The 18,890-nt window shown below is 50.2% G+C and overlaps 1 protein-coding gene across 2 annotated transcripts in view; it reads right to left on the reverse strand.

Annotated features, from left to right (window-relative positions):
* Positions 1–467: 467 nt before the first annotated feature.
* Positions 468–18,890, reverse strand: part of LOC147109955 (hepatic and glial cell adhesion molecule-like) — a 34,565-nt gene continuing 16,142 nt past the window's right edge. The window contains exons 3-6 of one of the 2 annotated variants that reach the window (XM_086003951.1): positions 15,908–16,165; positions 5,284–5,405; positions 2,144–2,260; positions 468–876 (exon numbers count right to left, since the gene is read on the reverse strand). In XM_086003951.1, the coding sequence (XP_085860077.1) occupies positions 856–876; positions 2,144–2,260; positions 5,284–5,405; positions 15,908–16,165 (518 nt within the window). In that variant the 3' untranslated portion in view covers positions 468–855. Of the gene's footprint in view, positions 2,261–5,283; positions 5,406–15,907; positions 16,166–18,890 lie in introns of both variants that reach the window. The other variant, XM_086003950.1, reaches the window with a different exon arrangement.

Below are 18,890 nucleotides of genomic sequence, written 5' to 3' on the forward strand. Positions count from 1 at the left end.
GGGGTCACGCTCACTTCCTGACGGGGTCACGCTCACTTCCTGTCGCGGTCACGCTCACTTCCTGTCGGGGTCACGCTCTCTTCCTGCCGGGGTCACGCTCACTTCCTGCCGGGGTCACGCTCACTTCCTGTCGCCGTCAAACTCACTTCCCGTCGCAGTCACACTCACTTCCCGTCGCGGTCACACTCACTTCCCGTCGCGGTCACACTCACTTCCCGTCGCAGTCACACTTCCCGTCATGGTCACACTCACTTCCTGTAGCGGTCACACTCACTTCCGGTCATTGTCACACTCACGTCCTGTCATTTTCACACTCACGTCCTGTCATTTTCACACTCACGTCCTGTAGCGGCCGCACTCACTTCCTCTAGCTGTCACCCTCACTTCCTGTTACACGATCCTGGTCACGCTTTGCTGATAACGGCCCGACCATTATGAAATATGCTCTGACTGAGGATGAGCAATGCCACGCTATATTTGGAATTTATTGCTATATATTAAAATTCTGGTATAGATACACATACAATAACAACAATAAATAATCTAGAGGTTGCCATGTTCAGTGCCTGTATACATGAGAGATGCACGTATGCTGGTGCAGTGTTCAATTGCTCTCTCTATCATTTCGCATCTCCCTTCAATATATCCTCTCAAATGTATTCAGTTCCATTGCAGCAGACTCATTTCTCTCTTGTAGGTTCCTGTCGTACCATCGTTCCTTCTGCTGAGTCTGGAGGAGATACTGGACTGGGCGTAATGCTGTTTGATCTACCGAGGCTCATCAGACTTGAAGGTAGAAGCCCTATCCTCCAGCTGGGGCTCGTGCCGCCGCCATCCTTCCTGATGTTAAAGACCTCACGATGGGTCGGCCCGTATCTGCACAAGGGACAATGGAGGTTAGTCCATCTTTCAGTGATAAAATACTGCCCTATTGTAAATTCTGTTCATAAGAACATAAGAAATAGGAGCAGGAGTCAGCCATTCGGCCCCTCGAGCCTGCTCAGCCATTTAATAAGATCATGGCTGATCTGATCTTGGCCTCAACTCCACTTTCCCGCCCGCTCCCCATAACCCTTGACTCCCCTGTTTTTCAAATATCTGTCAATCTCCGCCTTGAATATATTTACTGACTCTGCCTCCACAGCTCTTTGGGGCAGAGAATTCCAAAGATTCACAGCCCTCTGAGAGAAGAAATTCCTCCTCATCTTCGTCTTAAATGGGCGCCCATTTATTCTGAAACTATGCCCCCTAGTTCTAGATTCCCCCACGAGGGGAAACATCCTCTCAGCATCTACCCTGTCGAGCCCCCTCAGAATCTTAATATGTTTCAATAAGATCACTTCTCATTCTTCTAAACTCCAATGAGTATCGGCTCAACCTGCTCAACCTTTCTTCATAAGTCAACCCCCTCATCTCAGGAATCAACCTAGTGAACCTTCTCTGAACAGCCTCCAATGCAAGTATATGCCAAGCGGGAGCCAAGCGCAGGCAGCGCAAGGAGCGCACGTCAACCCAAGCACCCCACCCACCCGCCCCTTCAACCACCGTCTGCCCCACCTGTGACAGAGGCTGTAGGTCCCGCATTGGACTCATCAGTCACCTGAGAACTCATTTTTAATGTGGAAGCAAGTCACCCTCGGCTCCGAGGGACTGCCTAAGAAGAGAAGATCCCTCCTTAGATAAGGAGACCAAAACTGCACGCAGTACTCCAGGTGTGGTCTCACCAACGCCCTGTACAGTTGTAGTAAGACTTCCCTGCTTTTATACTCCATCCCCCTTGCAATAAAAGCCAACATTCCATTTGCCTTCCTAATTACTTGCTGTATCTGCATGCTAACTTTTTGTGTTTCATGTACGAGGACACCCAGATCCCTCTGTACCGCAGTATTCTGTAGTCTCTCTCCAGCAGTTGCTGGTAATAATTCTGCTGTTGCCATTTACACCTCCTCTAGATGCATCTTTTGTTTCTCTACTTGCCCCACTACCATCTCCTTTCGCCTCGCGCCATCAACCCTTTTGTCATTTATTCTCTCCTGCCTTCCACCCCATCACAGACCTTCCCTTATGTTCTTTCCTCCCCTCCCCCCTTTCCCTGCCCCTGCACTTGCTTAAAAGCATCTCCACACCACGTTCCATCTCCAACCTTCTCCAGTTCTGACGAAGGGTCATTGGCCTGAAACGTTAACTCTGTTTCTCTCTCCACGGACACTACGTGACCTGTTGAGCGTTTCCAGCATTTTCCCTTTATCGGTCCAGGGATCTAGAACAAAGAATCATAGTCTTAGGATATGGGGTAGGACATTTAGGACAGAGATGAGGAGAAATTTCTTCACTCACAGGGTGGCGAACCTGTGGAATTCTCTACCACAGAAGGCTGTGGAGGCCAAGTCACTGAATATATTTAAGAAGAAGATAGATAGATTTTGCTAGACTCGAATTTTTGGAGCAAAACCAGACGGAGAGACGGAACTGCTGACAAAGTTAAAGTTTATTAGGAAATGGCCGGGAGGCCTTGTGCACAAAGGGAGAGAGGCTAGCTTCCTCAAACTCGCACCTAAAACTCTCAATGGAAAAGCAGCAATGCAAGCATGTTTATACCTTTCAGTAGGCAACGCCCACCAGTTACAAAATGTGGGCGTACACGTACAAACAGCGTCACTACAGTTACTCTCTTATTGGTTGATGTGGTTAGTCACTCAACTGTCAGGGCCCGCCTTGAGGTGTCTTTGACACTAAACATCTCACACTAGTTGTAGTTACTTCTTATCAGTAAGCGCATAGTTTTCAGGCATTGAGGGCTGGATTTTCATTAAGCTGTCAGGAAGGAGGCGGGACTACAACTTTCAGGTTTTAGTCCCGCCTCCATCAACATCTGGCCAATCGACGCGATTTTCCCTTGATTGACCTTGTTGAGCCCGCCCAGCGGGCTCAGCAGGCCAATTAAGGGCCACCCGGCAACAGGTGATGTCACAGACTGAAATTTCATCTGTCAAGAGTTTTTGACAGATGAAACATCAGTGTTTCACAGCTGTTTGAAGCTGTCAAACACTGACAGTCTGACTTCTAACCTGAGTCCTTCTACACAGACTCAGTTAGAAGTCTCACCGGCAATGAAAGCTGAAGGCTGTCACTTTTGACAGATCGCAGCCGTTCTGCTTTCTGTGCCGGCTGAATGATGGACTCCCAACGCCTAGAGGAAGAAAGGCTGTTAAGGCAAGTACAAGTAAGTAAAAGTTCTTTACACACTTTAGACACACCAAACACACTTACCTTTGCACTCATGCACCCATCACTCACCTGAACACCGACATCTCGACCCCTCCAAGTCTTTCAACCCAATGGCGACTCTTCTAACCTGGCGTGGTTTGGAGCAGTCGGGAATCCCACACGACACCCCTCAAAATAGGGATTAGGCTAAAAACTGCCTGTTAACTACCTGTTAACAGGCAGTTAATTGGCACTAATCCCTTCCCGCCTCGGGTCGACAGGTCCCAGTGCGGGGCGGGTACCCACCTCCCTTGAAACTTACGTGGAGGCGGGTTTTGGGCGGGATGGCGTTGGGACCCCCGAAATCGGGATTTTTGCCTCCCCGCATGCCTGAAAGCCCGTCTCATGGCACACTGAAAATCTGGCCCCGAGACTCCACAAAGTAGCTTTCAGCAAGGCCGCAACCATGCTCATCACCCCCTGCTGCTACTGTGCTAGCCCTGGAGATGCACGGTTACTTCATTAATCTCTCGAGAGAAGCTTGTTGGGATAAACAATGTCAGCTCAAGCTTTGAGCAAACATTCCAAAGGGAGATAAGGTGTTTGAAGCAAGGATTGTCTCAGAAATGGCCGATTCCTTTTAGTGTTTAACTTGATGGCCACAACTTGTTGTGGGGTTTTAGAGACTTCTCTTCTAAATGTTGTATAGCCCAAGTCTACAGCAGGAGCCAGTTGTCAGAAGGTTTGTAACTTCAAAGGGACATGTGTCTCCCCTAACCATCGAGCAAACAAACCACAAAGCCACATACTCTGTGGCTAGTTCTCCTTGTCTCTTAGAAGGGCATGCTATGTTGAACACTGCTTCTGTGAAGCTGATAATAACATTCCAAAATGTTTGGAGATACGTGGGGTGGCGGCCCGCAGTCTGGCGAATCTGCTTCAGTCAGCTATCCTACAGTACTAGTTAAAAAGAGTTAATTCAGGAAACTCTTTGGTATCCGGCACCGACGGGACTGGGATGCTGCTGGTTGATAAAAAATTCCGGATAACGGAGAGGTATATCTACCGAGGCTATTTTTAACAAACAAAAATTAAAAAATCAAGAAATGTGCAATATAATTGAGTACTCACCTACAGAATGTTGTGTTAAATGGATGGTGGAAGATGCTTGATTAAGTACCGTACTGCCAGTTGAGGGTAATCCATAACTCTTTAATTACTTAACAGTAAAACAAAACTTATAAACGACTGTATACTGTAGTTTTCGGAGTGAGAATTGTGCCGGTTATTAGAGCGTTCCAGATATTGAGGTGCCGGTTAAATGGTCAAGCATCCCATCATGCTTTGCAGCTATCTCAGTGCTACATGTAAGCTTTTAATATACATATATCTCAATAATGTGAAGCTAATCATCCTTTAAATATGATTTCTAGTATTACAGCCTAATGGTTTATGTATTAGAGACTGGCGGATTCAGGTTTCGGTTCACAGGCCTAATTTTGCAATCCAACAATTTCTAGACACAAAAGGCATCAAGGGGTATGGGGAGAGATGATGTGGAGATGCCGGTGTTGGACTGGGGTGGACAAATGTGAGAAGTCACACAACACCAGGTTATAGTCCAACAGCTCTATTTGAAATCACAAGCTTTCGGAGCGCTGCTCCTTCGTCAGGTGAAGTGAAGAGATGCATATAGGCACAGCATATATAGTCAGAGAACACTGCCAGATGATTACAGCGAATCTTTCTAACTGCTCTTTGTCCCACCTCGGCAGAGAGATAATCACAGCAATCAAAGGTGTGGATGGTGTCCAAACAGGTCAGTCAGGAAAACATGGGGAGAGAGGGGGAATATGGTATTGAGATAGAGGATCAGCCATGACCATATAGAATGGCGGAGCAGGCTCGAAGGGCCGAATGGCCGACTCCTGCTCCTATTTCTTATGTTCTTTATGTTCTCCCCAGGGCTCGCAAGATCGCGCCCAAAGCCTCAGAGGTTCGCTGACCTCAGAGTGACCCCATCTTTACAAAGATCATGATTTTCCTGTGTGCAATTTTCTGTATATAATTACTCACCTTCAGGAAAATACCGATGGCGAACAGCAAGGCAACAATTATCCCAATCGCTATAAAGCTCGTGTGAAAGGACCTTCGATTTGGATTGTGGTGCTCCTTACAAGGAAGGAGCCCATCGGACTCTGAAAAGATAGGAAGAGTCACACGTTTAGAATGCCTCTCCATGATGGGAATGGGAGTCCAAAACTGCAGGCCATCTATATAACATAGTCACCAATAAATCCAATCGGGAATTCAGAAGAAACTATCTTTAGTGGTTAGAATAAGGCCCCTGCCTTAGCTCGTCTGCCGCTGAAACCCTCATCCATGCCTTTAGTTTACTTCTAGACTTGACTATTCCAACACACTCCTGGCCGGCCTTCCTCGTACAACTCTCCATCAACTTGAGCTCATCCAAAACTCTGCTGCCCCGTGTCCTAACTCACACCAAGTCCCGTTCACCCATCACCCCTGTGCTCACTGCCCAGTGTCCTAACTCGCACCGAGTCCCGTTCACCCATCGCCCCATGTGCTCACTGCCCCGTGTCCTAACTCGCACCGAGTCCCATTCACCCATCGCCCCCTGTGCTCACTGCCCCGTGTCCTAACTCGCACCCGGTCCCCGTTCACCCATCACCCCCTGTGCTCACTGCCCCGTGTCCTAACTCGCACTGAGTCCCGTTCACCCATCGCCCCCTGTGCTCACTGCCCCGTGTCCTAACTCGCACCAAGCCCCGTTCACCCATCACCCCTGTGCTCGCTGACCTACGTTGGCGCCCGGTCCAGCAACGCCTCGATTTCAAAATTCTCATCCTCCTGTTCAAACCCCTCCATGGCCTCCTCGCCCCTCTCCCTATCTCCGTAATCTCCTCCAGCCCTACAAACCCCCCAAGATATCTGCGCTCCTCTAATTCTGCCCTCTTGAGCATCCACGATTATAATCGCTCCACCATTGGCGGCCGTGCCTTCAGCTGCCTGGGCCCCAAGCTCTGGAATTCCCTGCTTAAACCTCTCTCTGTCCTCCTTTAAGACGTTCCTTAAAACCTACCTCTTCGACCAAGATTCTGTCCACCTGTCCTAATATCTCCATGGCCCAGAAATTCGGGTCGAGGGCTTCCCGCGGGTGTAAGCCCCCGACCTGCACTTAGCTTGCGCGCCGGCAGTTGAGCTGTAGGGTCCCGTGGAATTCCGCTCTGGGGCCTGGTCCAGCTGCCGGCGCGCTGTGCTTGCTTGTCCCAGGGGCGTAGTTAGTTCGATGCATCCCCTGGGCCATGGGCAGCCAATCGGAGGAGTGAAAAGCCCATTGATAAGTAGTGACAGGAAGACCTGTCAAAACTTATAAATACTACGGCCCCAAAATAGCAGTAAACCTTCAAATAAATTTTTAAAAATCATCACACATTTTAAATAAACTATAAATTATTTTAAATAACTATTTTAAACAATAATTTAAATTAAAAAAAAAATGATTTTATATTCTAACAGGGCTAAAAATAAACTTAACTTGCTTTAACGTATTTAAAAATAATAAACCTGTGGAAAAAATGTTTTAATTTTAATTAATTCACCACTTACCTTGTAAAAAGCAGGCCTTACGTCTGGTTTTTACATTTTTAAAATCTAAAGACTCACCCTCACGGAAAAACCTGTAAAAAATACGTAAGTTCAAAGCGCACGCGTTCGACCTCTGAACCCCTGCGTTCAGAGGAACGGAAGTGCTGGTTTCCCACGCATGCGCAGTGCATGCAAGAAACTGGCACTTCCATCGGGCCCACGCGTGAGTACCCCGTGCGTACTCACCCGTGGAGACCCGAATTTCTGGGCCCTTATGTGGCTCGGTGTCAAATTTTGTTTGATAATCACTCCTGTGACGCGCCTTGGGACGTTTTACTACGTTAAAGGTGCTATGTGAATGCAGGTTGTTGTTATCATTGACACATTCTGTCTGAATGCATTTACAATACGGCTCTAAAGAGAGAGAGAGAGAGACACCAAGCAAATCTTCACCAATTGGTGGGTGGTACCATTTTCGGGTCCAAATTTCCAGCTTTGGTGCCGAGGATTATTCCTTCACCAAGGGTGAGTCAGTTTGGGCATGATTCCATCTGAGAACCAAATCTCCAACAATTGGGCCCATCTCCAGTTACGAAATGATTAGATAGAGGACTAATCCAAAATTAAAACAAAGTTCTATGGGCTAAAAATTGAGTAGTACCCCATTTTGGGGCACTAACTTCACCAGGGCGCTACTTTTAGCGCCCTGAAAAGTTAGCGCCCCCGCGCCAGAAATTCAGTGGTTACACCCCAAGAGGGCGGATGGTCGCAACTGGAAGCGCCCCGCCTCCTTCTTGGGGCGCTGCGGTGGAATATCGCGGCACGTTGTGCCGCAGTGTTGCAGGCCTTCCTCCCCTTCTTAAAGGTGAGGGGCCTTGTGCAGCACGACCCGGGGCCCAGCTGGGCCCCTGGGGATCGGGCGTGCCAGCAAAAGAGCCCGGCACTTGAGAAATGCCGGGATTGTGGAGCGCAGCCGGTAATCCGCGGGGGGGGGGGGGGGGGCGGGTGCGGGTCAGGAGGCAGGGAGACGGGAGCGCAGGTAACAACAGAATGGCCACCCCGCACTTCACCTTTAAATTGCGCCTCCCCGGCCGCAGGTAGGCCCTCCTGATGCCGTCGGACATAGCGTCCGGTGGCAAGTCAGGGGGCGCTCCCAAAGATCGCGGCCGGAGCACTGTGCACGGCGATGACGTCATCGCCGGTGGCACAGAGCCACGGGGCGCTATCGGTTACCGCCGCCGCTAACCTCCCGCTGAATTTCGTGGCAGGCGTGAGCGGCGCAAAGCACCAGGCGCTAATTGCTTTTGCACCACATTAGCGGGAGGCGCAAACCAACCCAATTTTACCCCTGCAATGTTCCTTGTGTGCTGCTGGTAACTCTTCAAGAAGTGACAGAAAATATCTGTTCCACTGGGAGCGGGAAAGGATCAACTTGGCTGCATCAATATTCAATTTCTGACGTAGGAACAGGAGGAGGCCGTTCAGCCCCTCGAGCCTGTTCCGCCATTCAATTAGATCGTGGCTGATCTGTGCTTCAGCTCCATTTGTCCCCCTTTTCTCCCTATCCCTTGGTACACTTTACCCGACAAAAATCTCTCCTAACTCGCACCAAGGCCCCTTCACCCATTACCAACGTTCCCTCTGAGCAGCATGGCCATGCAGCGCTCTGCCGGGACCGCGCATCCCAAAAAAAGTTAGTGGGAGCATTGTTCATCACCCCCAGCGCTCGCTGACCTACAATGGCTCCTGGGCCGGCAATGCCTCGATTTCAAAATTCTCGTCCTTGTGTTCAAATCCCTCCCCGGCCTCCTCACCCCTCCCTATCTCTGTAACCTCCTCCAGCCCCTACACCCTCCCTATCTCTGAAACCTCCTCCAGCCCCTACAACCCTCCCTATCTCTGTAACCTCCTCCAGCTCCACAACCCTCCCTATCTCTGTAACCCCCTCCAGCCCCTACAACCCTCCCTATCTCTGTAACCTCCTCCAGCACCTACACCCTCCCTATCTTTGTAACCTCCTCCAGCCCCCTACAACCCTCCCTATCTCTGTAACCTCCTCCAGCCCCTACAACTCTCCCTATCTCTGTAACCTCCTCCAGCCCCTACAAACCTCCCTATCTCTGTAACCTCCTCCAGCCCCCTACAACCCTCCCTATCTCTGTAACCTCCTCCAGCCCCTACAACCCTCCCTATCTCTGTAACATCCTCCAGCCCCTACAACCCTCCCTATCTCTGTAACCTCCTCCAGCCCCTACAAACCTCCCTATCTCTGTAACCTCCTCCAGCCCCTACAACCCTCCCTATCTCTGTAACCTCCTCCAGCCCCTACAAACCTCCCTATCTCTGTATCCTCCTCCAGCCCCAACAACCCTCCCTATCTCTCTAACCTCCTCCAGCCCCTACAACCCTCCCTAGCTCTGTAACCTTCTCCAGCCCCTCCAACCCTCCCTATCTCTGTAACCTCCTCCAGCCCCTACAACCCTCCCTATCTCTGTAACCTCCTCCAGCCCCTACAACCCTCCCTATCTCTGTAACCTCCTCCAGCCCCTACAACCCTCCCTATCTCTGTAACCTCCTCCAGCCCCTACAAACCTCCCTATCTCTGTAACCTCCTCCAGCCCCCTACAACCCTCCCTATCTCTGTAACCTCCTCCAGCCCCTACAACCCTCCCTATCTCTGTAACATCCTCCAGCCCCTACAACCCTCCCTATCTCTGTAACCTCCTCCAGCCCCTACAAACCTCCCTATCTCTGTAACCTCCTCCAGCCCCTACATCCCTCCCTATCTCTGTAACCTCCTCCAGCCCCTACAAACCTCCCTATCTCTGTATCCTCCTCCAGCCCCAACAACCCTCCCTATCTCTCTAACCTCCTCCAGCCCCTACAACCCTCCCTAGCTCTGTAACCTTCTCCAGCCCCTACAACCCTCCCTATCTCTGTAACCTCCTCCAGCCCCTACAACCCTCCCTATCTCTGTAACCTCCTCCAGCCCCTACAACCCTCCCTATCTCTGTAACCTCCTCCAGCCCCTACAACCCTCCCTATCTCTGTAACCTCCTCCAGCCCCTACAACCCTCCCTATCTCTGTAACCTCTTCCAGCCCCTACAACCCGCCCTATCTCTGTAACCTCCTCCAGCCACAACAACCCTCCCTATCTCTGTAACCTCCTCCAGCCCCTACAACCCTCCCTATCTCTGTAACCTCCTCCAGTCCCTACAACCCCCCTGAGATCTCTGCGCTCCTCCAATTCTGGCCTCTTGCGCATCCCCCCAATTTCCATCGCTCCACCATTGGTGGCCGTGCCTTCAGCCGCCTGAAGCCCCGAGCTCTGGAATTCCCTCCCTAAACCTCTCCGCCTCTCTCCTCCTTTAAAACCCTGAAAAGTGTGAGGTGATGCATTTTGGGAAGACTAACAAGGCAAGGGAATACACAAAGAATGGTAGGACCCTAGGAAGGACAGAGGATCAGAAGGACCTTGGTGTGCATGTACATAGATCCCTGAAGGCAGCAGGACAGGTAGATAAGGTGGTTAAAGGGCATATGGGATACTTGCCTTCATTAGCCGAGGCATAGAATATAAGAGCAGGGAGGTTATGATGGAGCTGTACAAAACACTGGTTGGACCACAGCTGGAATATTGTGTGCAGTTCTGGTCGCCACACTATAGGAAGGATGTGATTGCATTGGAGAGGGTGCAGAGGAGATTCACCAGGATGTTACCTGGGCTGGAGCGCTTCAGCTATGAAGAGAGACTGGACAGGCTGGGGTTGTTTTCCTTAGAGCAGAGAAGGCTGAGGGGGGACCTAATTGAGGTGTATAAAATTATGAGGGGCATAGATAGGGTAGATAGAAATGAACTTTTCCCCTTAGTAGAGGGGTCAATAACCAGAGGGGATAGTTTCAAGGTAAGGGGCAGGAGGTTTAGAGGGGATTTGAAGAAAAACCTTTTCACCCAGAGGGTGGTTGGAATCTGGAACTCACTGCCTGAAAGGGTGGTAGAGGCAGGAACCCTCACAACATTCAAGAAGCATTTAGATGAGCACTTGAAACGCCATAGCATACAAAGCTACGGACCAAGTGCTGGAAAATGGGATTAGAATAGACAGGGCCTGATGGCCGGCACAGACACGATGGGCCGAAGGGCCTCTTTCTGTGCTGTATAACTCTATGACTCTATGACCTCTTGTCACCTGTCCTAATATCTCCTTATGTGGCTCGGTGTCAATTATTTTTGATAGTACACCTGTGAAGCGACTTGGGACGTTACACTACATTAAAGGCGCTATATAAATACAAGTAGTTGTTGTTGATTCATCTCAGACTTGATAATGTTCCAATGACACTGCCCCCCCCACCCCATGACTCCCCGCATCCACAGCCTTTTAAGGGGGAGAGAGTTCCCGATTTCCACCACCCTTTGTGTGAAGAAGTGCTTCCTGACATCACCCCTGAACGGCCTGGCTCGAATTTGAAGGTTCTGCCCCCTTGTTCTGGACTCCCCCCACCAGAGGAAATAGTTTCTCTCTCTCAACCCTGTCGACTCCTTTAATCATTTTCAACACCTCAATTAGATCACACCTTAATCTTCTAAACTCGAGAGAACATAGGCCTAGTCTGCGCCAACCTGCCCTCGTAATTTAACCCTTTAGGCCCGGATATCATTCTGGTGAATCTACGCTGTGCCCCTTTTCAACCATGTGTCATTTTTGTCAGCATTTATAATCTAGTTAGCGAGACATGAGGACCTGTATTTGTAGTTAGAGGAACAATGGTTTTCCTTCTAATCCGCCACAACTGTCTGTGTGTGCAAGCCCACATTCGCTGCTATTGCAAAGAAAGAACTTGTATTTATATAGCGCCTTTAACTTAAATTAACTTTTATTTATATTGGTGTCAGCTGTGGCTCAGTTGGTAGCACTGCTCGCCTCCTGATTAGTTGTGGGTTCAAGTCCCACTCCAGAGACTTGTGCGCAAAAATCTAGGCTGACACTCCAGGGCACTACTGAGGGAGCGCCGAACTGTCGGAGGGGCACTACTGAGGGAGCGCCGCTCCAACAGTGCGGCGGTACTGAAGGAGCGCCGCACTGTCCGAGGGGCAGTACTGAGGGAACGCCGCACTGTCCGAGGGGCGGTACTGAGGGAGCGCCGCACTGTCGGAGGGGCAGTACTGAGGGAGTGCCGCTCTGTCGGAGGGGCAGTACTGAGGGAGTGCCGCACTGTCGGAGGGGCAGTACTGAGGGAGCACCGCAGTGTCGGAGGGGCAGTACTGAGGGAGCGCCGCTCTGTCGGAGGGGCAGTACTGAGGGAGCGTCACACTGTCGGAGGGGCAGTACTGAGGGAACGCCGCACTGTCGGAGGGGCAGTACTGAGGGAGCGCCGCAGTGTTGGAGGTGCTATCTTTCGGATGAGAGGTTAAACCGAGGCCCCGTCTGCCCTCTCAGCTGGACTTAAAAGATCCCATTGCACTATTTCGAAGAAGAGCAGGGGGAGTCATCCCCGGTGTCCTGGCCAATATTTATCCCTCAATCAACATCACTAACACAGATGATCTGGTCAATATGACATTGCGGTTTGTGGGAGCTTGCTGTGCGCAACTTGGATTCCGCATTTCCTGCAACAGTGACTCCACTTCAAAAGTACTTCATTGGCTGTAAGGCATCCTTGAGATGTTGCTGTATCAATGCAAATCTTTCTTCCTTTTTCAAGCCTCTCGAATGGTTCCAAACTGAAGCCCTTTGCAACTTTTGAAGCTTAGTCACTGTTGTAATATAGAGATCCTTTCATTGCAATGTCCCACCAGATAATCTTCCTCAGGATTCCATTGGACATACGGCCCAGGAAGAGGCCATTCGGCCCAACCAGTCCATGCTGGTGTTTGTGCTCCACTCGAGCCTCCTCTCGTCTTTCCTCATCTCAATCTATCAGCGTAACCCTCTATTCCCTTCTCCCTCATATACTTGTCCAGACTCCCCTTAAATGCATCTATATTATTCGCCTCGACCTCTCCCTGTGGTAGCGAGTTCCACATTCTCACCACTCTCTGGGTAAAGAAGTTTCTCCTGAATTCCCTATTGGATTTCTTGCTGACTATCTTCTATTGATGGCCTCTAGTTATGCTCTTCCCTACAAGTGGAAACATTCTCTCTGTATCCACTCTATCTAAACCTCTCATCATTTTAAAGACCTCTATTAGGTCACCCCTCAGCCTTCTCTTTTCAAGAGAAAAGAGACCCAGCCTGTTCATCCTTTCCTGATAGGTATAATTCCGCATTTCTGGGATCATCCTTGTAAATCTTCTCTGCACCCTCTCCAGTGTCTCTATATCCTTTTTATAATATGGCGACCAGAACTGTGCACAGTGCTCCAAGTGTGGTCTAACCAAGGTTCGATACAGGTTCAGCATAACTTCCCTACTTTTCAATTCTATCCCTCCAGAAATAAACCCTAGTGCTTGGTTTGCTTTTTTTATGGCCTTGCTACCCTGTGTCGCAACTTTTAGTGATTTGTGTATTTGTACTCCAATCTGTTTGCCTGATATTGGTTGAGGGATAAATATTGTCCGAGGACACTGGGGAGCGCGCCCCTGCTTTGAATGGTGGTCATGGGATCTTTTACATCCACCATGAGAGGGCGGATAGGACCTTCGGTTTAACATCCGAAAGACGGCACCTCCAACAGTGCAGCACTCCCCTCAGTTCTGGGCCTGGGAAGGCCAGCCTGGATTGTGTACACGAGTAGAGTGGGGCTTAGAGCCAACAGTCACATCGACATTGAGTGTGAGAGGTTGCACCCCCTGTTCCATTTTTTGAAGGGGCTGCTCCTCGATTTTTGGCTGCACTTCAGTCCCACGCTCCTGATCTACGGCTACCCGGTGCGGAGGGGAGAGGGCAGACCGGAGGACCTCCTCGTAGAACTGCTCCTGGGCCTGGCCAAAGTGGCCATTAATAGGTCCAGGCAGCGGGCAGTCGAGGGGGTCGTTCGGCCCGACTGCCTGCCTCTCTTCCGCGGCTATGTTCGCGCTCGGGTGGCCCTGGAGATGGAGCCGCAGTGTCCGTCGGCATACTTGAGGCCTTCCGAGACCGGTGGGCGCCGCGGGGACTGGAGTGCATCTTCACCCCAGCTGGGGTGATTTTAATTTAAATTGATAAGTCTTAAATATTAATCTAGGGTTTTCTAAGCTTTTTTTTTTTTACAGTCCACTTGTTCGGTCGGGAGAGCTAGAGGCTCCGCTCGGCAATGCAGAGAGCCCTGCAGCTGGAGAAGAATGTCAACCAGAGTCTGCCGGATCTGCACAAACCCTCCACTGGGAGCGCCGACCCTCATCTGTGTGAATTCCTGGAGGCCTGCTATCTGGATGAACAAGTGAAGATGACCAAGAAGCTTGTAGAGACTGGGACCCCTGCCGTGTAGGCATGAGGGCTTGTGACTTTGTACAAAGAGCTGAGACTTGAGCTCTGTAAATGTCATTTACTGTAAAATGTTCAATTTTAAAATTAAAAACAAAAAAAAGTCTCCTGATGCCAGATGCAAGTATCGCTAACCACTGAACCACAGCTGACAACTAGTAACATCCCGCAGCACTTTTGCTCGCCAGATAACATTGCGTGAGGCAGCATCGAAACTCAATTTTCTCCACCTTTCTTCTTCTTAGGCAGTCCCTTGGAACCGAGGATGACTTGCTTCCACATTAAACATGAGTTCTCAGGTGACTGATGAGTCCAATGCGGGACCTACAGTCTCTGTCACAGGTGGGGCAGACGGTGGTTGAAGGGGCGGGTGGGTGGGGTGCTTGGGTTGACGTGCGCTCCTTGCGCTGCCTGCGCTTGGCTTCCGCTTGCTCCTGGCGAAGAGACCCGAGGTGTTCGGCGTCTTCCCGGATGCTTCTCCTCCACTTTGTGCGGTCTTGGGCCAGGGATTCCCAGGTGTCGGTGGGGATGTTGCACTTTTTCAAGGAGGCTTTGAGGGTGTCCTTGAAGCGTTTCCTCTGCCCACCTGGGGCTCTCTTGCCGTGTAGGAGCTCCGAGTAGAGCGCTTGTTTTGGGAGTCGTGTATCGGGCATGCGGACGATGTGGCCCGTCCATCGGAGCTGATCGAGCGTGGTCAGAGCTTCGATGCTGGGGATGTTGGCCTGAGCGAGAACACTGACGTTGGTGCACCTATCCTGCCAATGGATTTGCAGGATCTTGCGGAGGCAGCATTGGTGGTACCTCTCCAGTGCTTTGAGGTGCCTGCTGTACATGGTCCATGTCTCTGATGCATACAGCAGGGCGGGTATCACTGCTGCTCTGTAGACCATGAGCTTGGTGCTGCGTTTGAGGTCCTGGTCTTCAAACACTCTTTTCCTGAGGCGAGCAAAAAGTTTGTCACCATCCTCCGCCTGCTTCACGACAACAAGCAATGATCCTGACCAACGGTTCCACCACCGCCCCAATTCTCCTAATTTATCTCTTATTCCTCCACCTGACTCAGGTCATTCTATAATCAGCCAGGCCTGACATTGGGATGGCAGGAATGACGTATGAGGAGAGATTGGGTCGATTGGGCTTATACTCGCTGGAGTTTAGAAGAATGAGAGGGGATCTCAATGAAACTTATAAAATTCTAACAGGACTGGACAGACTAGATGCAGGAAGGATGTTCCCAATGGTCGGGGAGTCCAGAACCAGGGGTCACAGTCTAAGGATAAAGGGTAAGCCATTTAGGACAGAAATGAGGAGGAATTTCTTCACCCAGAGAGTGGTGAACCTGTGGAATTCTCTACCACAGAAGGCAGTAGAGGCCAATTCATTAACTATATTCAAGAAGGAGTTAGATATATTTCTTAAGGCTAAAGGGATCAAGGGATATGGGGAGAAAGCAGGGACAGGGTACTGAATTTGGATGATCAGCCATGATCTCATTGAATGGCGGAGCAGGCTCGAGGGGCCGAATGGCCTACTCCTGCTCCTATCTTCTATGTTTCTATGTTTTAAACCCTCTCGATAGATCACTCCTACAGATTTCAGTAGGGACAGTCTACAATAATGGAAAACACTGTTAAAAGATTGTGACCATTCACGATAATCAACACTAGGAAAGAACGCTCCTCACCCGATATCGACTGGTTCACGGAGTCTTGGTTGAGTTGGTTTTTCACTAAACAAGTATAATCTCCACACAATGCTGTTCCCTGTGACAGAAGGGTGAGATCCCGACCGTCCTTCGACACCACGGTCTGATTTGTTCCAACGAGCTTCACCCCGTCCTTTAACCAGTGATAACTTGGCTCAGTCCCATTCCTCGCTGAGCAGCGCAAAGTTACATTGACGGGGCTTTGAAATACTGCGATAACAGGCCTCGAGATCTGCTCTGGCGAATAAAAAAGGGGGTGAAAATTTACAGCTGTTACTGCCTATTGGGAAAACAGGGCGCAGCAGTACTGAAACATCCCCCAAAACTCTGCTGCCCCGTGTCCTAACTCGCACCAAGTCCCGTTCGCCCATCGCCCCCTGTTGCTCGCTGACGTACATTGGCTCCCGGTCCGGCAACGCCTCGATTTCAAAATTCTCATCCTCGTGTTCAAATCCCACCATGGCCTCCTCGCCCCCTCACCCCCGCCCTGTCCCTATCTCTGTGATCTCCTCCAGCCCCGCAACCCTCCGAGATCTCAGCGCGCCTCCAATTCTGGCCTCTTGCATCCAGTTCTGGTCACATAGAAACATGTAAGATAGGAGCAGGAGTAGGCCATTCGGTCCATCGAGCCTGCTCCGCCATTCAGTGCGATCATGGCTGATCATCAAATTCAGTACCCGGTCCCTGCCTTCTCCCCATACCCCTTGATCCCTTAAGCCTTAAGAAATATATCTAACTCCTTCTTGAATATATTTAATGTATTGGCCTCTACTGCCTTCTGTGGTAGAGAATTCCACAGGTTCACCACTCTCTGGGTGAAGAAATTCCTCCTCATCTCTGTCCTAAATGGCTTACCCCTTATCCTTAGACTGTGACCCCTGTTTCTGGACTCCCCCGTTATCGGGAACATCCTTTCTGCATCTAGTCTGTCTAGTCCTGTTAGAATTTTATAAGTTTCAATGAGATCCCCTCTCATTCTTCTAAACTCTAGCAATTTCCAAAATTATCATCCTCATGTTCAAATCCCTCAATGGCCTCCTCGCCCCCTCCCCCCCACCCCGTCCCTATCTCTGTGACCTCCTCCAGCCCCGCAACCCTCCAAGATCTCAGCGCTCCTCCAATTCTGGCCTCTTGCATCCAGTTCTGGTCACCACACTTTAGGAAGGATGTGAAGGCCCGTGAGAGGGTGCAGAGGAGATTTACCAGAATGGTTCCGGGGATGGGGAATCTTAGCTTCAAGGACAGGTTGGAGAAGCTGGATTTGTTTTCATTAGAGCAAAGGAGGTTGAGGGGTGATTTGATCGAGGTGTCCAAGATTATGACGGGTTTGGGATAGGTTAGACGGCGAAAGGCTGTTCCCACTAGTTGATGGTACAAGGACTAGGGGACACAGATTTAAGGATTTGGGCAAGAGATACAGGGGGGGTGTGAGGAAAAACTTTTTTACACAGCGAGTGGTGAGGAATTCTCTACTACAGAAGGCAGTTGAGGCCAATTCATTAAATATATTCAAGAAGGAGTTAGATATATTTCTTAAGGCTAAAGGGATCAAGGGATATGGGGAGAAGGCAGGGACAGGGTACTGAATTTGGATGATCAGCCATGATCGCATTGAATGGCGGAACAGGCTCGAGGGGCCGAATGGCCTACTCCTGCTCCTATCTTCTATGTATCTATGACCTGGAACTCGCTGCCGACGGAAGTGTTGGAGGCGGAGACTCACAATGTTTTCATGGGGAGACTGGATAGGCACTAGAGGGAGATAAACTTGCAGGGCTACGGGGATAGAGCGGGGGAATGGGACTGACTGGATTGCTCTACAGAGAGCCGGCACGGACTCAATGGGCCGAATAGCCTTCTTCTGTGCCGCTATGACTCTATGACTCTGCGCTCTTCCAATTCTGGCCTCTTGCGCATCCCCGATTTCCATCGCTCCACCATTGGCGGCCATGCCTTCAGCTGCCTGGGCCCCGAGCTCTGGAATTCCCTCCCTAAACCTCTCCGCCTCTCTCTCCTAAATGGGGTAGAAGAGCAAAGGAATCTAGGGCAACAGATCAATAAAAGTAGCGACGTAGGTTAATAAGACCATAATAAAAACGCACCAAGCACGGGGGTTCATTTCTAGAGGGATGGAGTTGAAAAGTAGTGAAGTTATGCTAAACATGTATCAAACCTTGGTTAGACCACACTTGGAGCACTGTGCACAGTTCTGGTCTCCATATACCTTGGTTAGACCACACTTGGAGCACTGCGTACAGTTCTGGTCTCCATATACCTTGGTTAGACCACACTTGGAGCACTGTGAGCAGTTCTGGTCTCCATATACCTTGGTTAGACCACACTTGGAGCACTGTACACAGTTCTGGTCTCCATATACCTTGGTTAGACCACACTTGGAGCACGGTGCACAGTCCTGGTCTCCATATACCTTGGTCAGACCACACTTGGAGCACTGTGAACAGTTCTGGTCTCCATATTCCTTGGTTAGACCACACTTGGAGCACTGTGCACAGTTCTGGTCTCCATATACCTTGGTTAGACCACACTTGGAGCACGATGAACAGTTCTGGTCTCCATATACCTTGGTTGGACCACACTTGGAACACTGTGCACAGTTCTGGTCTCCATATACCTTGGTTGGACCACATTTGGAGCACTGTGCACAGTTCTGGTCTCCATATACCTTGGTTAGACCATACTTGGAGCACTGCGAACAGTTCTGGTCTCCATATACCTTGGTTAGACCGCACTTGGAGCACTGTGCACAGTTCTGGTCTCCATATACCTTGGTTAGACCACACTTGGAGCACTGTGCACAGTCTGGTCTCCATATACCTTGGTTAGACCACACTTGGAGCACTGTGCACAGTCTGGTCTCCATATACCTTGGTTAGACCACACTTGGAGCACTGTGCACAGTCTGGTCTCTGTATTATAAAAAGGATACAGAGGCACTGGAGAA

The sequence above is a fragment of the Somniosus microcephalus genome, chromosome 12, assembly GCF_052327205.1.
Source record: "Somniosus microcephalus isolate GS21.2 chromosome 12, FLI_Smic_1.0, whole genome shotgun sequence".
Classification (NCBI taxonomy): Eukaryota; Metazoa; Chordata; class Chondrichthyes; order Squaliformes; family Somniosidae; genus Somniosus; species Somniosus microcephalus.